Source organism: Meriones unguiculatus, chromosome 4, assembly GCF_030254825.1.
Source record: "Meriones unguiculatus strain TT.TT164.6M chromosome 4, Bangor_MerUng_6.1, whole genome shotgun sequence".
In the NCBI taxonomy this organism is placed as follows: domain Eukaryota; kingdom Metazoa; phylum Chordata; class Mammalia; order Rodentia; family Muridae; genus Meriones; species Meriones unguiculatus.
The window spans coordinates 82,179,470-82,199,807 of record NC_083352.1 but is presented as its reverse complement, the minus strand read 5'-3'; the positions used below and the strand labels follow the sequence as shown (position 1 = coordinate 82,199,807).

The 20,338-nt window shown below is 48.4% G+C and overlaps 2 protein-coding genes across 6 annotated transcripts in view; one reads left to right on the top strand and one right to left on the bottom strand.

Annotated features, from left to right (window-relative positions):
* The window catches only part of Sumf2 (sulfatase modifying factor 2), a 16,716-nt gene extending 11,324 nt beyond the window's left edge, over positions 1 to 5,392 (top strand). For both annotated transcript variants that reach the window (XM_021657197.2, XM_060382272.1), the window contains 4 exons: positions 616 to 671; positions 2,346 to 2,430; positions 2,554 to 2,698; positions 4,589 to 5,392. In XM_021657197.2, coding sequence (XP_021512872.1) covers positions 616 to 671; positions 2,346 to 2,430; positions 2,554 to 2,698; positions 4,589 to 4,673 — 371 coding nt within the window. In that variant the 3' untranslated portion in view covers positions 4,674 to 5,392. The remainder of the gene's footprint in view (positions 1 to 615; positions 672 to 2,345; positions 2,431 to 2,553; positions 2,699 to 4,588) is intronic.
* Positions 4,151 to 20,338, bottom strand: Phkg1 (phosphorylase kinase catalytic subunit gamma 1). 4 transcript variants are annotated; one of them, XM_021657186.2, is made up of 10 exons: positions 20,159 to 20,338; positions 15,013 to 15,129; positions 14,383 to 14,561; positions 13,942 to 13,996; positions 10,809 to 10,874; positions 9,301 to 9,464; positions 7,705 to 7,795; positions 7,402 to 7,555; positions 6,725 to 6,850; positions 4,151 to 6,434 (listed from the first exon to the last, which is right to left on the bottom strand). In XM_021657186.2, exons 2-10 carry the CDS (start codon positions 15,093 to 15,095, stop codon positions 6,186 to 6,188), a joined length of 1,167 nt encoding a protein of 388 aa, XP_021512861.1. In that variant the 5' UTR covers positions 15,096 to 15,129; positions 20,159 to 20,338; the 3' UTR covers positions 4,151 to 6,185. The 4 variants fall into 4 exon arrangements, with proteins under 4 accessions (XP_021512861.1, XP_060238252.1, XP_060238253.1 ...); XM_060382269.1 differs by lacking the exon at positions 10,809 to 10,874; XM_060382270.1 differs by lacking the exon at positions 15,013 to 15,129.

Here is a 20,338-nt window from a genome sequence, read left to right as displayed (position 1 = left end):
ATCCTGCTCCCTGACTTAGAATGGAAACCAGTTTCCCACATGTAAGCGAATCTATACTCTCCATGAACACAAGGTTGTATTTTTGTTCTTTTTTTTTTTTGGTTTTTTTTTGTTGTTGTTGTTATTGTTGTTGTTTTATTGAGACAGGGTTTCTCTGTATAGCCCTGGTTGTCCTGGAACTCACTCTGTAGACCAGGCTGTCCTCAAGCTCAGAAATCCTCCTGCCTCTGCCTCCTGAGTGCAGGGATTAAAGGCGTGCACCGCCACTGCCCGGCATCGAGGGTCTATCAATGATCAGTTTTTAAAAATGACAACTGAGATTGCTTCCTGCCTGTTGGTGTATGCCCTTTGAGTGCAACTAACAGGCTCCTCTCGCCTTCTCCCATTGTCTGTGAGTGCCTCCCCCACACTGAGAGATACAGTGCTGAGGTGTCCAGCAATGTCATGTAATCTAGCTTCTCAGGTCGGAGGAGGGCTATGATGGCATAAAAGGAAGTGAGGTCAGTCTCCCGTCCTCACCCCCTCCTGCCTGCCTTCCAGTTTCCTGCCCCTATTAATTAATTAATTAACTTTTTCACCCAGTTCTTTCTCTTTTGTCTCTTTGGCATCCTACAGGTCAGCTTTATCCGTGGGGCAACCGGTTCCAGCCCAACCGCACCAACTTGTGGCAGGTAAGACCTGCCTTCCTCCCTCCCCAAGCCTTGAGCCGTGAAGAGGTTCTGTCTCAGTCCCTGGTGGCACTAAGAGTGCTGGATGGAGCACTGCTAAGGGCCCAGGACACGGGTGACAGTTTGTCCTGCCAGGCGGGATCACAAGATCAGGGTCTTCCTGAGAAGGTGAATGTACGGTAGCAAGACCCTGTCTCAAAATAAAAGATGACGTGCGGGTGTGCGCATGGCCTGGCACACTTGTGGACATCAGGGGACTGCTTGTGGGAGTTGGGTGTCTCTTCCTCTCATGCTGGTCAGGGGCTTTGGGAGCAGAGACCTTCATCTCACCGACACCCTTACCGCGTTGTTCAGCACTCCCTTCAAAGAGAGAAGTGTAACAGACTGTCACTTAGTGCTTAGGAAATCACAGCCCAGTCATCTTCCTGGGTAGGAGGAGCTTCTCTAGGGCAGAGGTAGCTGCACTCGTCGTTTGTTGGGCATGTGTGTGCTCTGTGCATGTGTGTGCAGGTAGGTGTGTGTGGAAGCTAGTGGCTCGCCTATAATAGCTTCCTCCGTTGCTTCTCCGCTTTATAGTTTTAGGATTTAAGCCAATCAATGTTCATAAAATGAAAGTTAATAAATTTTTTTAAATAGTATTTTTAGCCAGGTGGCAGTGGTACATGCCTTTAACCCCAACACTTGGGAAGCAGAGAGGCAGAGGATCTCTGAGTTAGGCCAGCCTGGTCTACAGCACAAGTTTCAGGACATAGGTGATGGGAACAGAACTCAGGTTCTCTTGGGTCCTCTGCAAGCACAGTGCATGCTATTTTTTTTTTAAGATTTATTTATTTTTATGTGCATTGGTGTTATGCCTGCATGTATGTCTGTGTGATGGTTCTGGATCCCCTGGATCCAGACATTTGCAAAATGCCATGTTTTTGCTGGGAATTGAACCCAAGTCCTCTGGAGATGCAGAGCCACCTAACAGCCACTCCATAGTATTTTTTGAGACAGGATTTCTCAGTGGAAGCTGGAGCTATTTATACAGCATTCTGTCTGCATGTACACCTGCATGCCAGAAGAGGGCACCAGATCTCATGGATAGTTGTGAGCCACTATGTGGTCGCTGGGAATTGAACTCAGAACCTTTGGAAGAACAGCCAGTGTTCTTAACCTCTGAGACATCTCTCCAGCCCAGAGCACTTCATTTCATAGACTGGCTAGCCAACCAGACTCCAGGATCTGCCTATTTCTTCCTCTCAGAACTTGGGTTACAGATGCATGCTCCCATGCCCTGCTTTTATATGGGTCCTCAGGATATGAACTCAGGTCCTCATGTTTACACAGCACATGCCTTACCCATTGAGCCATCTCCCCAGCCCCAGAACCCCACTTTTGATGAGAAGAAAAGTAAAGTTGAAAAAAAAATCACATCAAGAGATGTAAGTGGTGTATGTAAGTAAAAGCAGGACATATGGGAGAGCATGGCTCTAGTGCCTCTGTCCCTGGCAGGGGACGAAGGACCAAGATGGGTGGAGACAGTGCTCTTTCCAAAGCACCATGTAAGGAACCTGAGGTCACTGTCCTTCCCCCATGAAGCAGCAGGGTCCAGTGAGCCTGGTTTTCCCCTGAGCAGACAGGAGCGCCTGCCTTGGGACAGACTGATAAATCTTTCACTTTCCTTGTTCTTGTCAGGGAAAGTTCCCCAAAGGTGACACAGCTGAAGATGGTTTTCATGGACTGTCACCAGTAAATGCTTTCCCCCCACAGAACAACTATGGTAAGATCTCGTGTACACTGTCTGACAAGGTGACAAGAGGAAACTTCTTCCCCGACCTCACAGGGTAATTGGTGGGAGAGAGTCCCCTACTTTCCCATCTGATGGGCTAATGCTATGCTGTAGGACTATATGATCTCATGGGCAATGTGTGGGAATGGACAGCGTCCACATACCAAGCTGCTGGCCAGGACATGCGTGTCCTCCGGGGAGCATCATGGATTGACACAGCAGATGGCTCAGCCAATCACCGTGCTCGGGTCACCACCAGGTAAGGGTCAGGGGACCACAAGCCTCTGTAGCCATGGCTGAGGGTAGGCCCAAGTGGCCCAGAGCTGGGACAGGAGCTGCTCCTGCACCCCATCCCATTTTTCACTCCAGTCCCTTCCTCACCCACCTCTCTTTGTATCCAGTTCACATTTTCATTTCCAAGCTTCACTGAAAGTTGTAAGAAAAGCAAGCTGGCCCTGCTGACCATGAGAAATAAACACGAGACAGCATGGGGACCCTTTCCTGGGATTGAGCGGCACCAAGGGAACTGACTGCCAACCTCATTCACAGGCTCCCTTCTCACACATAGCAGGGCAGAGGGAAAGAGATGGAGTTGCATATCAGTGTCATTACTACAGTCTTCTTGTCAGGGAGGTGCTGGAGATGCCCACTTCAGACAGTGATCAGTGGTTGCCCCCATCGTTGATTCCAATCTCTGGGGCTTCTGCTTCACTCACTGTAGATTTGATTTGCTCTGCCTTAACCAAGACTCTTTGGGCTTTGTAGTTTCAGATTATAGGTTCGGAAGATAGTAAGGCCCTGCCTGTCAGAGCAGACTAACTACTGTGTATTAGTCAGGGTTCTCTAGAGTAACAGAACTTACAGAATGAATTTATATGCATGTAGATATAAAGGCGGTTTATTAGAATGACTTACAGGCTATGGTCCAGCTAATCCAACAATGGCTGCCTGTGTACAGAAGGTCCAAAACATCCAGAGTGGATGTCTCAGCTGATCTCCAGTAGATGCTGGAATCCCAAAGAAGTAGGCTCTAATGCCAGTGCAGAAATGGACTTGCCAGCAAGGTGAGAGCAAGCAGGCAAGGAACAAAAGCTTCCCTTATATAGGATTGTAGCAGAAAGTGTGGCCCAGAATAGACCTCAAAAGATCTGGATTAAAGGTGTGTCTTACCACCTCAAAGATTCGAGCTTCCTAATTCAGGTTAAGCAAAAGTCCCTCACAAGTGTGTCCCTCCATTTTTTGAGTTTTTGTTAACTCTGGATGTCGTCAAGTTGACAACCAAGAACAGCCCTTGCATGCTCTGAAACTCATCTCTCACCTGCAGGTGCGTTGAGCTGTTGTGCTAAACTTAAGAGTAGTAGCTGCTCATCCATGGTCACTAAGATCACCCTCCATGCAATCCTTTGTGGCCACTCACCTCCGCACCCTGTCCCCTTACCCTTAGTGGCACACTAGCCAGACTTGCCCTCAGACCAGCTGTGTTAGTTCCTCTGCTGTTGCTGTGAAGAGGCACCATGACCCATGCAACTCTTATAAAAGAAAGCATTTAGTTGTGGGCTGGCTTACAGTTTCAGAGGGTTAGTCCATAATCATCGTGGCAGGAAGCAGACAGGCATGGAGCTGGAACCCCAGCTGAGATCTTTACATCCTAATCCACAGGCAGCAGGGGGTAGAGAGGGCAGGCAGACACAGACACTGAATCTGTTGTAGGGTTTGTTTTGTTTTGTTTTCCAGAACTGAGGACCAAACCCTGTTGTAGGTTTTTTAGTTTGTTTATTTGTTGTTTTTCGAGACAGGGTTTCTCTGTGTAGCCTTGGCTGTCCTGGACTCACTTTGAAGACCAGGCTGGCTTCAAACTCACAGAGATCCACCTGCTTCTGTCTTCCTGAGTGCTGGGATTACATGTACACCACCATGCCTGGGTCTGTAGTGGGTTTTTGAAACCTCAAAGTCAATCCCTAGTAACATACTTCCTCCAACAAGGCCACACCTCCCAGTTCTTTTAATCCTTCCCAAACAGTTCCTGGTGACTAAGCATTCAATATCTATGGCCATTCTCTATGGAAGCCATTCTCATTCAGACCACTACAGCAGCTCTTTTCACAGCAGACCCCAACAGTATGTCCGTTCTCTTCCTGCTGTCCTACAGGATGGGCAACACTCCAGATTCAGCCTCAGACAACCTAGGCTTCCGCTGTGCTTCCAGTACAGGCCGACTGAAGCAGGATCTGTGAGCACCCAGGCAGAGATGGAGAAAACTGCCCCATCCTCAGTACTGTGTCTCCCTGACCATGTTCCTGAAGCAGCTGGATACCACCTTCTTCGTCAGTCTTGGGGATGGCCTCCCTTTGAGCCCCTTCCCTCGGACCAACACCTCCTAAGGGCAGAACACTCAACCTTAAGAGGAGACTATGGTAGCCTGGAAGAGGAGGGCCTGGATGGCCAAGGCTGGGAGCTGGTGCTTCTCTGAATCCCAGTCTAAAGGACAAAGGAATCAAACACGTTAACCACATTAACATGTAGAGCAATCCTCCAAAAGACAGTGGTTTTAAATCTTTCCCTTTTGCTTCCTCCCTATCTGATTCAACTTTGACTCTTCCTGAGAAGGTCTGTAGAAGGAAAAACACTTCCTTCATGACCTGGTGCCTGACGCGCTTCTGAAGAAACCTAACCTCCCTGTGTCATTCGAAGCACGGTATTCACCCTGTAGCACGGCTGGTCTCAAGCCCTCAGTCCTCTTACCTCGGCTTCCTCCGTGCTGGGACTGTACACAGGGCCCCGTGTTAGAACACTTTGGTAGAGCAAATAATTTACCAGGTGAAGCTGTGCGTTGTGGGAGTAACAAAGTCAGTACTCCTCTAGGAAGACAAATGCCAGAAACTTCTCTGAGCACTAAACATGTCCCTGAAGAAGAACTGGATCTCTTTAGGTCAATAAACTCTTCATTTATGTATATCAGCAAGCCCAATTTTTTAAAATTGTTTTGCGACAGGGTTTCACGTAGCTCAGACTAGACTCAAACTCCTTGTGTAGCCAAAAATGACCTTGAACTACTGATCACCCTACTGGTACTTCCTCAATTGTCAATTACCGTGGGCCCATAAAGTGAGTCGGGCTGGAGATACGGCTTTGCAGTTAGGAACACTTGTTCTGGCAGAGGAAGGGTTCAGTTCCTCCTGCTACCCACATTGTGGTTCCCAACTAGCCATAACTCCAGTGTCCACGCCCTTTTCTGAGCTCCTCAGATAGTGCGCCCATGTGCTGTACATAATACGCGTACAAAACACGCATATAAATACATAAATCTTAAAACAAACAAACAAAAAACAGAGACATTGACTAAGGTGCACAGTAGAGGAGCCAGAAGGCTTAAAGCTCCAATACAGCTTAGCTGCTTTGGATTGATTTATTTATCCGTTTTTGCCATGCCAGGGGTTGAACTTGGGGCCTCACGCTCACCACTGAGTTACATCCCCACCCCTATTTTTTATTTTCAAGTAATCCCTAAGCTGCCCAGGCTGGCCTAGAACCTGGAATTCCTACGGTCTCGGGACAACAGGCACGCGCTGCACACCCCGTCCCAGCTGTGATTGCTGCTGTTTGATGGGAACACTATGCGCATCTAGGGTGAGCTCAGAGTAGGGCCACCTGCTCCTACGCGGAGACCTGCTGGAGGCCTCCTCACAGTTCTGGGGTTGTGCCTCTCTGCTTGCACCCCCCGCCCCCACCCCGTGCCCCACAGCCTGTCAGAAGTCCTCCTCCTCAGCCAAGGAGAGGAGCACTGCCTTGGGTGTGTTCTCGAACAGGGCAGCCCTGTTCTGCTGTTGCCCTTTCTTCACCCAGTGGCCGTAGATGCGGAAAGCGTAGGCGTCGATGAGCCTCCGCAGAGGCCGCAGCGCGTAGGGGTCTCGGATCACGATCTCCCGGGTCACCGGCTTCGCCCGACGGTACTGGTAGTAGATCCTTACCGACGCCAGCACAGTTAGGCAGATCACCTGCAGGGGGCAGCACCGAGAACCCTCAGCCCGCCGCGGAAACCTTAGATGGCTTTGGGGGTGCCTTACAGATGGCCCCTGTTCCAAGACCACAAGCATCTACAGGAATGTGGGCCGACAGGGTCGGTGAGCGGACGTTCCCCGCAGCCAGAAACTGAGTTGGAACAGTGAAAACAAGAAGAGGGGCAATTCTAGCATCCCTCGTGGTTTAAGACTCTGGGAGCCTGGTGCCAGCGGCTCTAGAGCAGTGAGGCCCTCGGGAGCCTCAGGCCAAAGTGACGTTTCGGTACCTTGAACTTCCCTCGGGGGCTGAAGTGTCGCACTTCTTCCACCTGGTACTGCTGGAAGAAAGGGTGCGCCAGGGCCTCCTCTGCCGAGCAGCGGTCCTGGGGTTTCACCACCAAGAAGCGAGACACCTGTGAGAACACAAGGGAACCGAGGATTCGCATTTTGGAAGACGCGGTGTGGGGGGGGGGGGGGGAGGCGGGGGATGGTGAGGGTCGATCCTGATTGCCAACTCGATGGGATTTAGAGCTACCGTGGGAACTGATCTCTGGACCTGCCTGTGGGGGATGGGTTAGGTAGGTTGAGGTGGAAAGCTCCACCCTAAATGTGGGTGGTTCCGGTTCCTGGGGTGAGGTCCTGGAGGGACAGGAGAGAGTAAACTGAGTCCCAGTTTCCTCCCTCTCCCTCTCTGGCTCTCCCTCTTCCCGCTTCTCCCTCTGCTTCCTGACTATGGATGCGGTGTGGTCCGTCCCCTCACACACCTGGAGCCATTAGAGCGTGAGCCCGAATAGACCCTTCCTTCCTCGAGTAGCTTTTACTGGGTATTTTGGAACGGCGATGAGACAAATACAGAGAGGATTTCCTCCTGGAGACTTCTTCACTCTGGGGCATGCTACCTGTATGTATTGGGGTGTTTTCCTCTCCCTTGACATCTGGGGAGCAGGTGGGCATGGCCTCTCACCAAGTCTTTCACCGTGTCTGAGTAGTCATCCCACTCTGGCGAGCCAAACTGGTATTGGCCATCCATAATCATCCTCAACATCAGCATCTGCTTCCGGTGCCAGAAGGGTGGGGAGCCGGCCAACAGGGTGTACATGATGACCCCAGTGCTCCACCTGGAGGGTGGGCAGGGCCTCGAGTCACACTTAGCCTCGTGGGTAGGAGAGGCCCGCCGCTGGGGTGGCTGGCCGTGGTTCCTAGCTTCCCTGGCGTCGGACTGTGGTTGTGGCCACCTCCCCCATCCCCGTCCACCCACATCACTCACATGTCCACCTCTTTCCCATAGCCAGGGTGACTGTCGTCCATGGAGCACTGGATGATTTCAGGGGCCAGATAACTGGGAGTCCCACAGACCTCTGCAGGAACAGCCATCATCAGGACACCGCAAAATACCCTTGGAAGAAGTTACCAGAGGAAGCCAAGAGACGGAGAACAGGGCTTGGTAGGGCTCTCCTGTTTTACACTCAAGGCAGCAACAGGATACAGAGGTTCCCAGGGCCGCCGTGCATGGATTCCTAGGTCCTTTAGACACCCTGGCGTGGAGCTGAGGCGGTGGGAACCTGGGTCAGGGGAGTTACAGGAAGAGAATGTACATCCAGAGATACCCAGTCTCTGAAGTAGGATCTTTTTAAAGATTTATTTCTATTTTAAATTGTGTATGTGTGTCTGTGTATGCACATAGGTAAAAATGCCCACGGAGACCACAAAAGAGGGTCAGGTTCCTTAGAACTGGAGTTCTAGGTGGCTTTGCAAGTCTCCTTGTGTGAGTGCTGGGAACTGAAACTTGGGTCCTCTACATAAGAAATAAATGCTCAGCTGGGTGGTGGTGCACATACCTTTAATCTTGGCACTTGGGAGGCAGAGGCAGGCAGATTTCTGTGAGTGCCAGGCCAGCCTGGTCTACAGAGTGAGTTCCAGGACAGCCAGGGCTTCGAAGAGAAACCCTGTCTCAAAAAGAGCAAAAAAGTCTTTAAAAAAATATTTAGGAGGCAGAGGCAGGCAGATCTCTGTGACAGGCAGGCTAGCCTGGTCTACAGAGCTATTTATAGGACAGCCAAAGCTACACAAAGAAACCCTGTCTTGAAAAAAAAAAAAAAAAAAAAAAAAGCCAGGCATGGTGACACACAACTTTAATCCTAGCACTTGGGAGGCAGAGGAAGGTGGATCTCTTATTTTGAGGACAGCCGAGGCTACCCAGAGAAGCCTTGTTTATATAGGAAAAAAAATTTCCTATATATGATTTTATTATTTTTCATGTGTATGGGTGTCTTGCCTGCATTCATATCTGTGTACCATATGCATGGGTGGCCAAGGAGGCCAGAGGAGGGTATGGGCTCCCCTGAAACTGGAGTTACAGACTGTTGTGAGCAGCAATGTGGGAGCTGAGACTCGAACCCAGGTCCTCTAGAACGGCCCCCCCCCCCTTGCTCTTAAGTGATGACTGGTCTCTAGGATTGTGTGTGTGTGTGTGTGTGTGTGTGTGTGTGTGTGTGTGTGTATGCACGCGTGCATGTGTGCCTGGGTGATGTGAAAACCAGAGGTCAATGTCAGTGTCTTCCTTGATTGCTCTCCATCTTATTTTTGAGATAGGATCTCTCACTGGCCTAGTGCAGGCTGGCTCGGGTAGATCAGCCAGCAACTCCCAGGGCTCCTCATAGCTGCCCACCCTGTGCTGGAGTTTCATGGGCTCTGGGGATTCAAACTCAAGTCCTCATTCTTGTGTATCCCATTTTACCCACTCCTCAGTGAGGGGCGAGCCATCTATCAGCCACTGAAGTGCTAGAGTTTTTATTCTGGGGAGAAGTTCAGGCAATTTCCATCCCTGAGGCACCTCTGTGGGCCAAGGCCAAGGGTACCAGACCTCGGAGCTTTTCTCCTGGCTGCAGCTGGCAGGAAAACCCAAAGTCTGTGAGCTTGATGTTCATGTCATCATCCAGAAGGATATTCTCCGGCTTCAGGTCCCGATGGACAATGTTGAGTCTGTGCAAGGTGCTGATCACCTCCAGCAGGGCCCGCATGATCTTTCTGAGGAGGTAGAGGCATGGCATTGGCTTGTTTCTTTTATTATTGTTATCATCGTCATTGTTTTTCGAGACAGGGTTTCTCTATGTAGCCCTGGTTGTCCGGAAACTCTCTCTCTCTCTGTAGACTAGGCTGGCCTCAAACTCAGGGATCCTGCCTGCCTCTTGGAGTGCTGGGATTAATGTCTTCCACCACCAGGCCTGGCTATTTTATTTTATTGTAACAAGGTCTGTAGCCCAGGCTAGCCTCTAACCTACTATATAGCTGAGGATGACCTTAAACTCCTGGTCCTCCTGCTTCCATCTTTCAAATGCTAGGATTAGAGGTACATGCCGCCATGGCCGGTTTATGCATTTCTGGAAATAAAATGTCCCAGCATGCTAGGCAACCACTCTGCCAGCTGAACTATGGCCTACCCCTATTTTTGCTTTTCAAAACAACGTGTCCCATGCAACTCAGATTGGCCTTGAAATCATGCTCTTTCTGCCTCAGCCTCCCTATCATTAAGATTACAGATATTCATCACTATACCTCAGTCTGTTTTCATTTTTTGTTTTGTGCTAGAGATGGAAGTCAGGGCTTTAAACATGCTGGGCAAGCACCTTACTACTAAGCCCACTGGCATTTTTTTGCTTGTTTCATAGGCTGTATTTATTGATTCACTGTCTGTGTATGCCTGGCCGTACATGCATCCACCACATTGATGTAGTGCCCAAGGTGGACAGAAGAAGGGGTCAAGTCCTCTAGAACTGAGTCACAGACATCTGTGAGCCATCCATATGGGTGCTGGGAACCGAACCTAGGTCCTCCAAAAGAAAAGCAAGTGTGCCAGGCATGGTGGTACAAGTACTTAATGCCAACACTCTATGGGCAGAGAGGCAGGCAGATCTCTGGGAGTTCAAGGCCTTCCTGGCTTTCATATCAGGTTCCAAGCCAGGCACGGCTACATAGTGAGACCCTGTCTCAAAAACCAAAAACAAAAATGAGAGTAACAAGTGCTTCAATTGCTGAGCCATCTCTGCGGGCACACTGGCTTAATTTTTGATTCTAGAATTAGGCAAATCTTTTCCCATACAACAGAACTGAGTGTTCCTCTAGATATTATTCTTCCACTCAACAAAGAGAAGATTCAGAGAGGCCAAAGCCCACATACCAACCATACCACATGCAATGGGGGATCCAGGATAGGCTGGGATGGTCTAGAATCTAGACTATAGATTGAGCCAAGAAGCTGGGAGGTCACAGAAGCCAGCATGACCTCAGCTAAAACATGCACATCAGGCCTCTTGTCAGACCACGGTGATGCCAGGACTTGGAGAAAAGGGGGAGATGGCACACACCCCTTACCTGGTCTCCTTCTCAGTCAAGGTGACCTTCTCAGTGAGGTAGTCAAAGAGTTCCCCTCTCTTCATCCTGTGGGAACCAAGTGTTTCCAGGACCAGTTTCTCAACCCGTCCCCAGAGTTGTGTTTTTACCCTGCTGCCGCCAAAGGCAAGCTGGGCTGTTCCCCCGTGGGAAGGAACCTAGGGAGGGAGTGGAGGCTTGGGAAATAGGTTGTCCCTGCTTATGAAAATTCATGGCACCCTGGGGGTGTCAGCACCGGGGGTGGAAGACAGACATCTACGTCTCAGGCCCTGGACCCCAAAACTAGATCTAGAGGACTTGGGAGTTTTTGCCAGGAAGTGAATGGAAAGCATCAACAGTGGAAGTGTTGGGGAACTAGAGTCTGTCCACTATAAGATTAAGAGCCAGCTGTGTAGACATACACCTGTAATCCTAGTACTTGGTAGATGGCAGCGAGAGAATCAGCAGTTCAAGGCCAGCCTCAGCTACATAGTGAGTTGTAGGCTAGCTTGGGCTACATTGGACCTGTCTCAAACAAAAAACAAAACAAAACAAAAACCGGAAAGCTGAAGAGATGGCTCAGCAGTTAAGAGCATTTACTGTTCTCCTGGAGGACCTGGGTTAGGTTCCCAGCACCCAATTCAAGCCACTCACAATTGTGGATAATTCTAGCTCCAAAGGATTCCAAACAACCTCTGGCCTCTATAGGTTCCTGCACTTACTTGTACATAATCACATGCAGACATACTCACAGACAGGCAAACAGACAGACACACATACACCTACACATAAAACTAAAGATGATCAAAATAAATGGTTTAAATAATGGAGAGACAGACCAGTTCTGGTGGCACATGCCTTTAAACCCAGCACTTGAAAATGCCCCACAGGCTTGTCTACAGCCAGATTTGATGGAGGCGTTTTTCTCAATTGAGGCTCCCACCTCTCCTGTGACTCCAGCTTGTGTCAAGCTGATATAAAACTAGCCAACACCGGGTGTCTTGACTTATCCATGCCTCACCATTAATTTTGTTGTTGTTGTTAGTTTTGTTTTTAGTTTTTCGAGCCGGGGTTACTCTCACTGTATAGACCAGAGATCCATCTGCTTCTGCCTCTGGAGTGCTGGGATTGAAGGCATGTGCCACCACCAGCATCCAGGACATCAGAGTTAACTTAAGGAGAGAACTTACTGGAGAAAATTATGACAGAAAATGTTATATATATTGTACTGGTGAGCCTTCAACATTGTCTGTTTCCTCTCATCATTTATACAAGAAAAATTTGGGACAGGGTCTTACACTATTGCCCAAGGTAACATCAGAGTCGTGGTAATAATCTCCTGCTTCACCCTCCCAAGTTAGATTATAGGACTGTGCCACTGTGCCCAGTTTTATCTTTTCCCATTTAACCACAGGACAGGCTCTAGGAAGCCCCCTTCCCCTGCCTAGCTGCAGCCATCCTGCTGTATTCACAACACTCTGTCCTTCATAACCTTTGGGGGCAGCTCAAATGTCTTTAACCTTTAGAGAAGTGGCTTGGAAGCTATTTTTACTGGTGTCCCGAGGAGCCCTCCAGGGTAAAACTAGATTGCTCTAGCAGAGACCATGCTCTAGATCAGAAAGGTAAAAGGACTGACTTGAAGCTGGGCAGTGGTGGCACACGCCTTTCATCCCAGCAGATGAAAGGAGGCAGAGGCAGGAGAGTGGATCTCTGTGAGTTTGAGGCCAGCTTGGTCTACAGAGTGGGTTCCAGGACAGCCAAGGTTACACAGAGAAACCCTGTCTCTTTATTTTATTTATTTTAAAATAAAAAAGATTAAATTTTAATTTTGGGGTTTTATTTTCTGAGACAAGGTGTAGCTTTGTAGCACAAACTGTCTTCAAACTTTTGATCCTTTTGCCTCAGCCTCCCACAGGCAGGCATGGCAGACATGGATCACCAAGCCAGGCTTTGAAGTACAGTTCTCTCTTCTCCTCCCTTCTCCTCTTCCCTCCTGTTCTCACTCCCCTCCCACCCATCCCCTTCTTAAATTTGTTTTTGAGACAGGTCTCTGTATATACTCTGGCTGGCCTGGAACTCACTGTGTAGACCAGGCGGGTCCTACACACATAGAGATTCATCAGCTTATGCCTCCCAAGTACTGGGATTAAAGGCATGAATGACCTCACTCAGAGGAATTCTCTTTTTTCTTTTTTTTTTCCTTTTTGGAGACAGGGTTTCTTTATATGGAACTCACTCTGTAGACCAGGCTGGCCTCAAACTCATGGAGATCTGCCTTCCTCTACCTCTAGAGTACTGGGATTAAAGGCATGCACCACCACTATCCAGATGGATTTTTTTTTTCTTTTTCTTTTTCTTTTCTTTTCTTTTTTTTCAGACAGGGTTTCTCTGTGTGGCCCTAGCCATCCTGAAACTTGCTCTGTAGACCAGGCTGGCCTCAAAGTCAGAAATCTGCCTGTCTCTGCCTCATGAATGATGGGATTAAAGGCATGGGCTGGTAATTTTTTTTTTCTAATAAAAACTGATCATAAAAATGGGTGGTGGTGGTACATGTCTTTAATGTCAGTATTTGAGAGGCAGAATCAAGCCAATATCTGAGTTTGAGGCCAGCCTGATCTATAAAGTGAATTCCAGAACAGCCAGGGATACACAGAGAAACCCCATATTGAAAAACCAGAAGACACAAAACAAACAAACAAACAAACAAAAAAAATATATATATATATATTTGAAATTGACTTTATATATATGGTGGCACATGCTTCTAATCCCAGAACTTTTGGAGGCAGATGCAGGAGGATCTCTGTGAATTCAAGGTCAGCCTGGTCTACATAGCTAGTCTAGGGCTACCCAACAGGACCCTGTCTAAAAACGTTTTTTAATTTAAAAAAATTATGTATACATATATATAAACATATATATATATTTGATGGACTATATATATACATATATATGTGTATGTATATGTGTACTCCATTAGTAGTATCCTGGGTTTCAAACCTGGTAGTATGGTCCTGAATCAACTGTTGACTTTGCCGTGTGTCTCATTATGCTGGCCCCCTGACAGCCTTGTGGGCACTGGTGGAAGGCTTCATAAACCCCAGGGTAAATGGTGGCTCCAGGGTTGGGTACTTACAGATCAAATACCAAGAAGAAGAAAGTGTTGGTCTCGTAAGTGTCCTTCAGCTGTACTGAAATGGAAAAGGCTAGCTGGTCTCAAGGTGCAGAGGAGCCTTGGCCCGGGACACAGGACACAGAGACCAGGCAGGCTGGCTTCAAAGGCAGGGGTGGGAATGTGATGGGGCTCCAAGGTAACCACTGGGGTGTGGGAGGGACCACGTGCTCTCCCTCCCCACCCTCTCCCACTCCCAGCGCTGTCCATACCCACTTTGTCTGTGTAGTGAGGGTGGCACCTGTGACCCTAAGCCCCAACAATGGGCTGGCAGAGCCATCGAAGATGAGGTAAAGATGGACGGGTTACGGCTCTTCATGTCCCCACTTGGGTTATTAGGGAATAATCACTGCAAAGCATGGCTCGCGCCCCAGGAGAATAGGGGAGTTTGGAGGATCCACTCACTGATGTTCGGGTATCCTGAGACCTTCTGCAGGATGTCCACCTCCTTGAGTGTAGCTTCCCGAAGCTCCTGTATCTCCTCAGCGCTGAAGTTGCCTCCGCCGGTGATGTCGATGATTTTTACCGCGTATTCCTGGCACGTAGGTTTATGGATACAGCGCCTGACCACGCTGCTGACTCCCCTTGTGGGCAGAGAACAGATGGCCTCGTGACCCCACACTCCAGGGGAGTCCCTTACCAGAGGCTGGCAAGGTACAGCGGCTGGAGAGAAGGCTCAGAGATCAAGAGCACTTGCTGCCCTTTCAGAGAGCCTGCGTCCAGTTCCTAGCGCCCACATGGCCACTAACAACAGTCCAGAACTGCAAGGGGATCGGACGCTTACTTCTGACCTCTAAGGACACCAGGCATGCATGCGGTGCACAAACATGCATGCGGGTAAAACGCTCGTATTCATAAAATTAAAATGAAATCAATCAGTAAATCAAAGGCATCGATGTTCTGTCCCGTGATATAACAACAGGATTCCCTTCTCACCCTATGGGGAGGAGCTAGGGGGTCAGCAATGGGGCTAGTCTGAGGGTGGAGCAATTCTCTAAAATCGTTGAAGGGGCTGAGGTGAGGACTTTGTCTCACCTGCCCAGGATCTCCTTGGGCTCATAGTTCTCATAGAAGCCCTGTGCAGAATGGGAGTCAGGGAGGTCCTCATCCCGGGTCATGGTCAGGTGGGTCTCAGGAGGATCCCAAGGACCTCTGAAAGGGGTACAGAAAGAAGCAGTCAACTTCCCACCCTTTCCACCCTTCCTTCCTTCTTCCTTCCTTCCTTCCTTCCTTCCTTCCTTCCTTCCTTCCTTCCTCTCTCTCTTTCTTCCTTTCTTTTTCTTTCTTTCAAGACGGGGTTTCTCAGTGTAGTCCTGGCTGTCCTGAAACTACCTCCGTAGATCAGGCTGGGCCTGAACTCACAAAGATTTGCCAGCCTCTGCCTCCAAACTGCTGGGATTAAAGGCATAGACCACCACTGTAGTTCCAGGATAACCAGAGCTAAAACAGAGAAACATTTCTTGAAATGATGATGATAGATAGATAGATAGATAGATAGATAGATAGATAGATAGACAGATAGACAGATAAGCACGCAAGCATTCATACCTGTCTGTATGATCTGGCTGGAATAAAAACATGCCTTTGATCCAGGAGACAGAGGCAAGAAGATCTGAGTTCAAGGCTAGCCTGGTAAAGAGCAAGTTTCAGGTAAAGAAAAGCTTAGTTGTGCTGGTAGATGCCTTTAATCCCAAACTATGAAGGTAAAGTTAGCTTGTAGAAGGAAGCTTGCTTGAAAGTGATGTCTAATTGAGTGGCAAGAACAGTGACTAATCAGAGAAAGACTTGACAGAATAGGATACTCTCAACTCTCAAGCAAGGATAGAGGAAAGGGAACTACTTAAGAGACAATGAGAGAGGAAGGCAGTTTTACCCAGACAGTAATAGAGAGAGAGAACTCAGTGAAGACTGAATGAACTAGAGAATGAGAAAGAGCTAGGAGATTAGAGAATATGGCTGGAGTTAGTTTGAGGCCAAACAGAGCAACTCAGAGGCCGAGAGAAAAGCCAGATTGAATAAGTCAGCTAGGAGAGGAGTTTGAGCCACAACAGCTGAATTAAACCAGCCATCCCAGAGCTCAGTAAGAACAAGTAAGGGTGAGCTTATTAAGCAGGAAGAGCCTGAAAACATTCTAGGCCTCGGTTAGATTATAGGGAAGCTAGGCTTCCAGGACTAGGCCTAGTTTAGCAGACAGAGGCAGTAAGTCTTCGAGACAACTGAACCAGGCGAATAAAAGTTCCTTTTACATGTCTGTGTGTGGGCATGTGCACACGAGTGCAGGTGCCTGCAGAGGAGGGAAGAGGACATGCAGCCGGAGTTATAGTGGTTGCAGTTGGGAGCCACCATGTGGTGCTGGGAACCAAACTCTGGTCCCCACAGGAGCAGCCAGGGCTGTTAACTGCTTAGCCAGTTCTCCAGGCCTCGCTGTTCCTTCTGTGTTTTCTCTGCCCTTGTGGCAAAGAAGGAAAGCTTCCCAATTTCCTCATAGTGCTATTCTATCCTTGTGGGCTCTCCTTACCTTCCTGGCCCTCCTTCCCGGATGAACTTCCTGCATTCATCACCTTGTTCCTCACTCAACTGCCCATCGAGCCAGCTATGACCCCTTTTTTATTTGTCGTCTATTTTTTTTTTTTTTTATTCCACCAACAATGGCAACTCCTTTTCTCTTTATTTTAGAGTTAAGAGTCTCATGAAGCCCTAAGCTGACACTGAACGTACATGTCACTGAAACTGCTCTAAAACTCCCGATCTTTCTCCCTCCCCAGTGCAAGGCTTACAGGTCTGGGCCACCATGCCCATGTTTTATATTTTGCCCTAGCTCCATTTCTGACCCCTTAGGGTCTCACCCATAGGGTGAGAAGGGAAGCCTGTGTTACGACACAGGGCAGGACCTCTGTGCCTTTGATTTACGGAATGATTTTATTTTCATTTTATGAGTACAAGTGTTTCATCTGCACGCATGTTTGTGCACCACATGTGTCAGAGGTCAGAGGTTTTGTCTAAAGGCACACGCCTTTAATTCCAGCACTGGGAAGCAGAGACAGGAAGATCTCTGAGTTCAAGGCCATCCTGGTCTACAAAGTGAGTTCAGATCAGTCGGGGCTCTGTTACAGAGCAAAATCCTGTCTCAAAAATAACAAAAACAAACCAAGCAAACAGAAACCTGTTGTTGAGCTACACCTCACTCTAGATAGCCTAAGCTGGCTCAGAACTAATTACATAGCCCAGGTGGACCTCAAAATTGCAGCTCTCCTGCCTTCATGTTATACAGGCGTGAGCCATTACTCCTGGCGGAATAGCCATTAAATAAGCCAAGCATTGCCTGGTATGGTGGCTCACAGCTGAGACAGGCAGATAGCTCTATGTGTTCCAGGCCAGCCTGGTCTAAATACCAAGTTCTGGGCAAACCAGAGTGACATCATGAGATGCTGCCTTAAATAGCAAAACAAAACAAACAAACAAAAAGATAGGCCTAGTGGCTAGCCTGGTCTACATAAAAGCTTCTAAGCCAGTCAGGCTTACATGAGACCTTGTATCAATGAAAAAATAAAAAGGAGAAACACTGGAGAGAAAGCTCAGGGACTAAAAGCAGTGGCTGCTATTGCAGGGGTCCAGGTTCAAATTCCTGTCACGCACATGGCAGCTCACAGCCATCTAGAATTCTACTTCTAGGTTCTCTCTTCTGGCCTTCATGGGGACCAAGCAGGCAAGTGACACATAGATGGAACACCCATCCACATAGAATCAAAATAATCTTACGAAAGAAAGCCAAGCACTTCATGAATGATTCTTGATCTAGCCTCCAGGATTGTCTCCCGCTTGACTGTGATATCTAGGTATCTTTGTGTCCTCTGTCCAGCATAGGTGTATGGTAAATGCTGGGTATGATTCAATGGCCAGTTGATGCACTGGTACAGGCCTTGGCAGATGGAATGCCCCAGACCTTACCTAACAATGCCAAGGAAGACATGCCTAATGCTGGAGCAGCATGCACAACACAGTAAGTTAATTTCATTTATTTATTTATTTATTTATTTATTTGAGATGGGGTCTCACTATAGCCCTGCTGGCCTAAAACTCATGTTGATCCATATGCCTCTGCTTTCTGAGTGCTGGCATTAAAGGCATGTGCCTCTATGCTTGGCACAAATCAGTTACTCTTATTCTTTATTTTATTGTGGTTTTTTGAAACAGAGTTTCTCTGTGTAGCCTTGGATGTCTTGGACTCACTTTGCTGGCCTCAAACTCACAGAAATCTGCCTGCCTCTGCCTCCCTGAGTGCTGGGATTACAGGCCATCACACCCAGGATTTCTAATTTTTTTAAAAAATATTTACTCCGTTTGTGTTTTCTGTATTGATTCTAAGTCCATTTTCAGGTCTTGAACAGTTTTATTCATTTCCTTTACCTGCTTGATTGTGGCTTCCTGTCTGTCCTTGATGGCCTCTATTTGTTTGGTTATATTTTCCTGTATTTCTTTGAGAGATCCATTCATTTCCTCCTTATATGCTTCTAATACTCAGCCATTAAAAACAAGAAAACCATGAAATTTGCAAATGGATGGAACTAGAAAAGATCATCCTGAGTGAGGTAACACAGAACCAGAAAGACACACATGGTATATACTCACTTGTAAGCAGATTTTGGTCATATAGTACGGGATATACATACTACAATGCACAGACCCCAAGAAGGTAAGCCTGATGGGCATCTTAGGCTTCATGTGGGCCCACTAGCTAGGGGACTGGGGGATATCTCTGACATGGACTATGTTGCCTGCTTTTTTGATCACTTCCCCCTGATGAAACCTCACTACCAGGCCACAGGGGAGGAAAATGAACCCAGTCCTCATGTGAATAGATGAGCTGGGGTGTCTGGGTGGATGGGGGCTCCCCTAGTCTGAGGAATAGGGGAGAGGGGATGTAGGAGGGAGTGTGGGATTGGAAGAAGAGGGAGGGGCCTACGACTGAGATGTAAATTAAATTAATTTTTAAAATTTACCCAATTTTATGTGCCATAGTCTTTTGCCTGCATATATGTCTGCTTGAGGATGTCAGATCATCTCAAACTGCAGTCACAGACAGTGATGAGCTCCCATAGGAGTTCTGGAAATTGAACTCAGGTCCTCTAGAAGAACAGTCAGTGTTCTTAACTGCTGAGCCATCTCTCCAGCCCCCTCTTACTTTTTATTTTTAGGTGCTAGGAATGGAACCCAGAGCACTGAGTATGCTAGGCAAAGCACCCTATCACTGAGCTACACCCTCAGCCCAGAGTCAGGGTGGTCAAGCTTGGATGTGGAGAAGCTTAAAAAGCTGGCGCATCTTGTTTCAGGAACACAGAGGCTCCTGCCAGGGAACTGAACTCCTGCTGTAGACCCAGAGTTTGAGAAAGGCAGAAAATCACCCAGCAATAGGAAGAGGCAGGCAGGCAAAAGCCACATCTTTCTCGTCCACTTCTGAGAAAACTTGGTGTCCCCAGGGGCCCAATGTGCTGACCAGCCACTCAGCAGTTCTGGCTGACTCAAGCTGGCTGTTGCAGGAAGCCTGGTGTCCAGCCACTGGGTGCTTGGTTACCAGAGGAAGGTTTAGAATAACAACTGTCTCCTTCACCAATAGACAGCAGGAACCTGGCCTGTGCACCGTATCAATAGCCAATAGGACTGAAGGCCTTAGTTCCCCTCAAAAAGCAAGCCTGTTTGCTGAAAGGTCATTCTAAAATCCCAAGATGGTCATGTGTGTCCCTCACCTATCACAGCCGCACCAGAGCCTTGGCATGGGTTTAGAGCAAGTACTGGGCCCACACCAGCATGCCATCCTGTGCTAGGCTGGCCAAATTCTGGCTGCGTTCAACCTTTTCTGATAATATGTGTGTGTCCATCTTCCTGTTCATAATCTCTGACTGGAGCGAACTAAGAGACTCTATTTGCTGCTCCATTAGCCCCTCTGAGACTTCCTGGGGAATGGGAGGCCTTCTAAATAAAAACGGGTGGTCCGAAGTCTTGGAACCTTAGAAAGCTAGCCAGAAAGCACAGCCAGACACATGATCTGTAGGTAACTTGCCTGACAGGTGTTCTGAGAACCCATGCTCCCCCAGGGCTGAGGGGAAATAGGTCAAACAGATCTGGGGGGCTCTGTCTTTGCCTCACAATCCCACTGCTCCCCAACTGTTGCCTGGCTACTCACCGTTAGGTCCTTGTAGGCCCTTGAATGGAAGTAACAAGAATTCCAAAGGTCCCGGAGCCCTTGGGAGACTGGGGACTACAAAGAACTGAAGCTGCGTCCTGAGCAGACACTTGGTGGAGTTGCTCCCTTGCTCTTCTTCTGGGACTTGGTACTGGGTGATGGAAAGCTGGTCTGCCAAAA

What these genes read in the sequence shown, in the direction of transcription:
- Phkg1 (XM_021657186.2), bottom strand. Translation starts at nt 15,095, where the DNA reads ATGACCCGGGATGAGGACCTCCCTGACTCCCATTCTGCACAGGGCTTC. An exon ending in CCCAAGGAGATCCTGGGCAG is followed by an intron (nt 14,562 to 15,012) that starts GTGAGACAAAGT and finishes TCTGCCCACAAG; the next exon opens with GGGAGTCAGCAGCGTGGTCA. An exon ending in TTCTTCTTGGTATTTGATCT is followed by an intron (nt 10,875 to 13,941) that starts GTAAGTACCCAA and finishes TGGTTCCCACAG; the next exon opens with GATGAAGAGAGGGGAACTCT.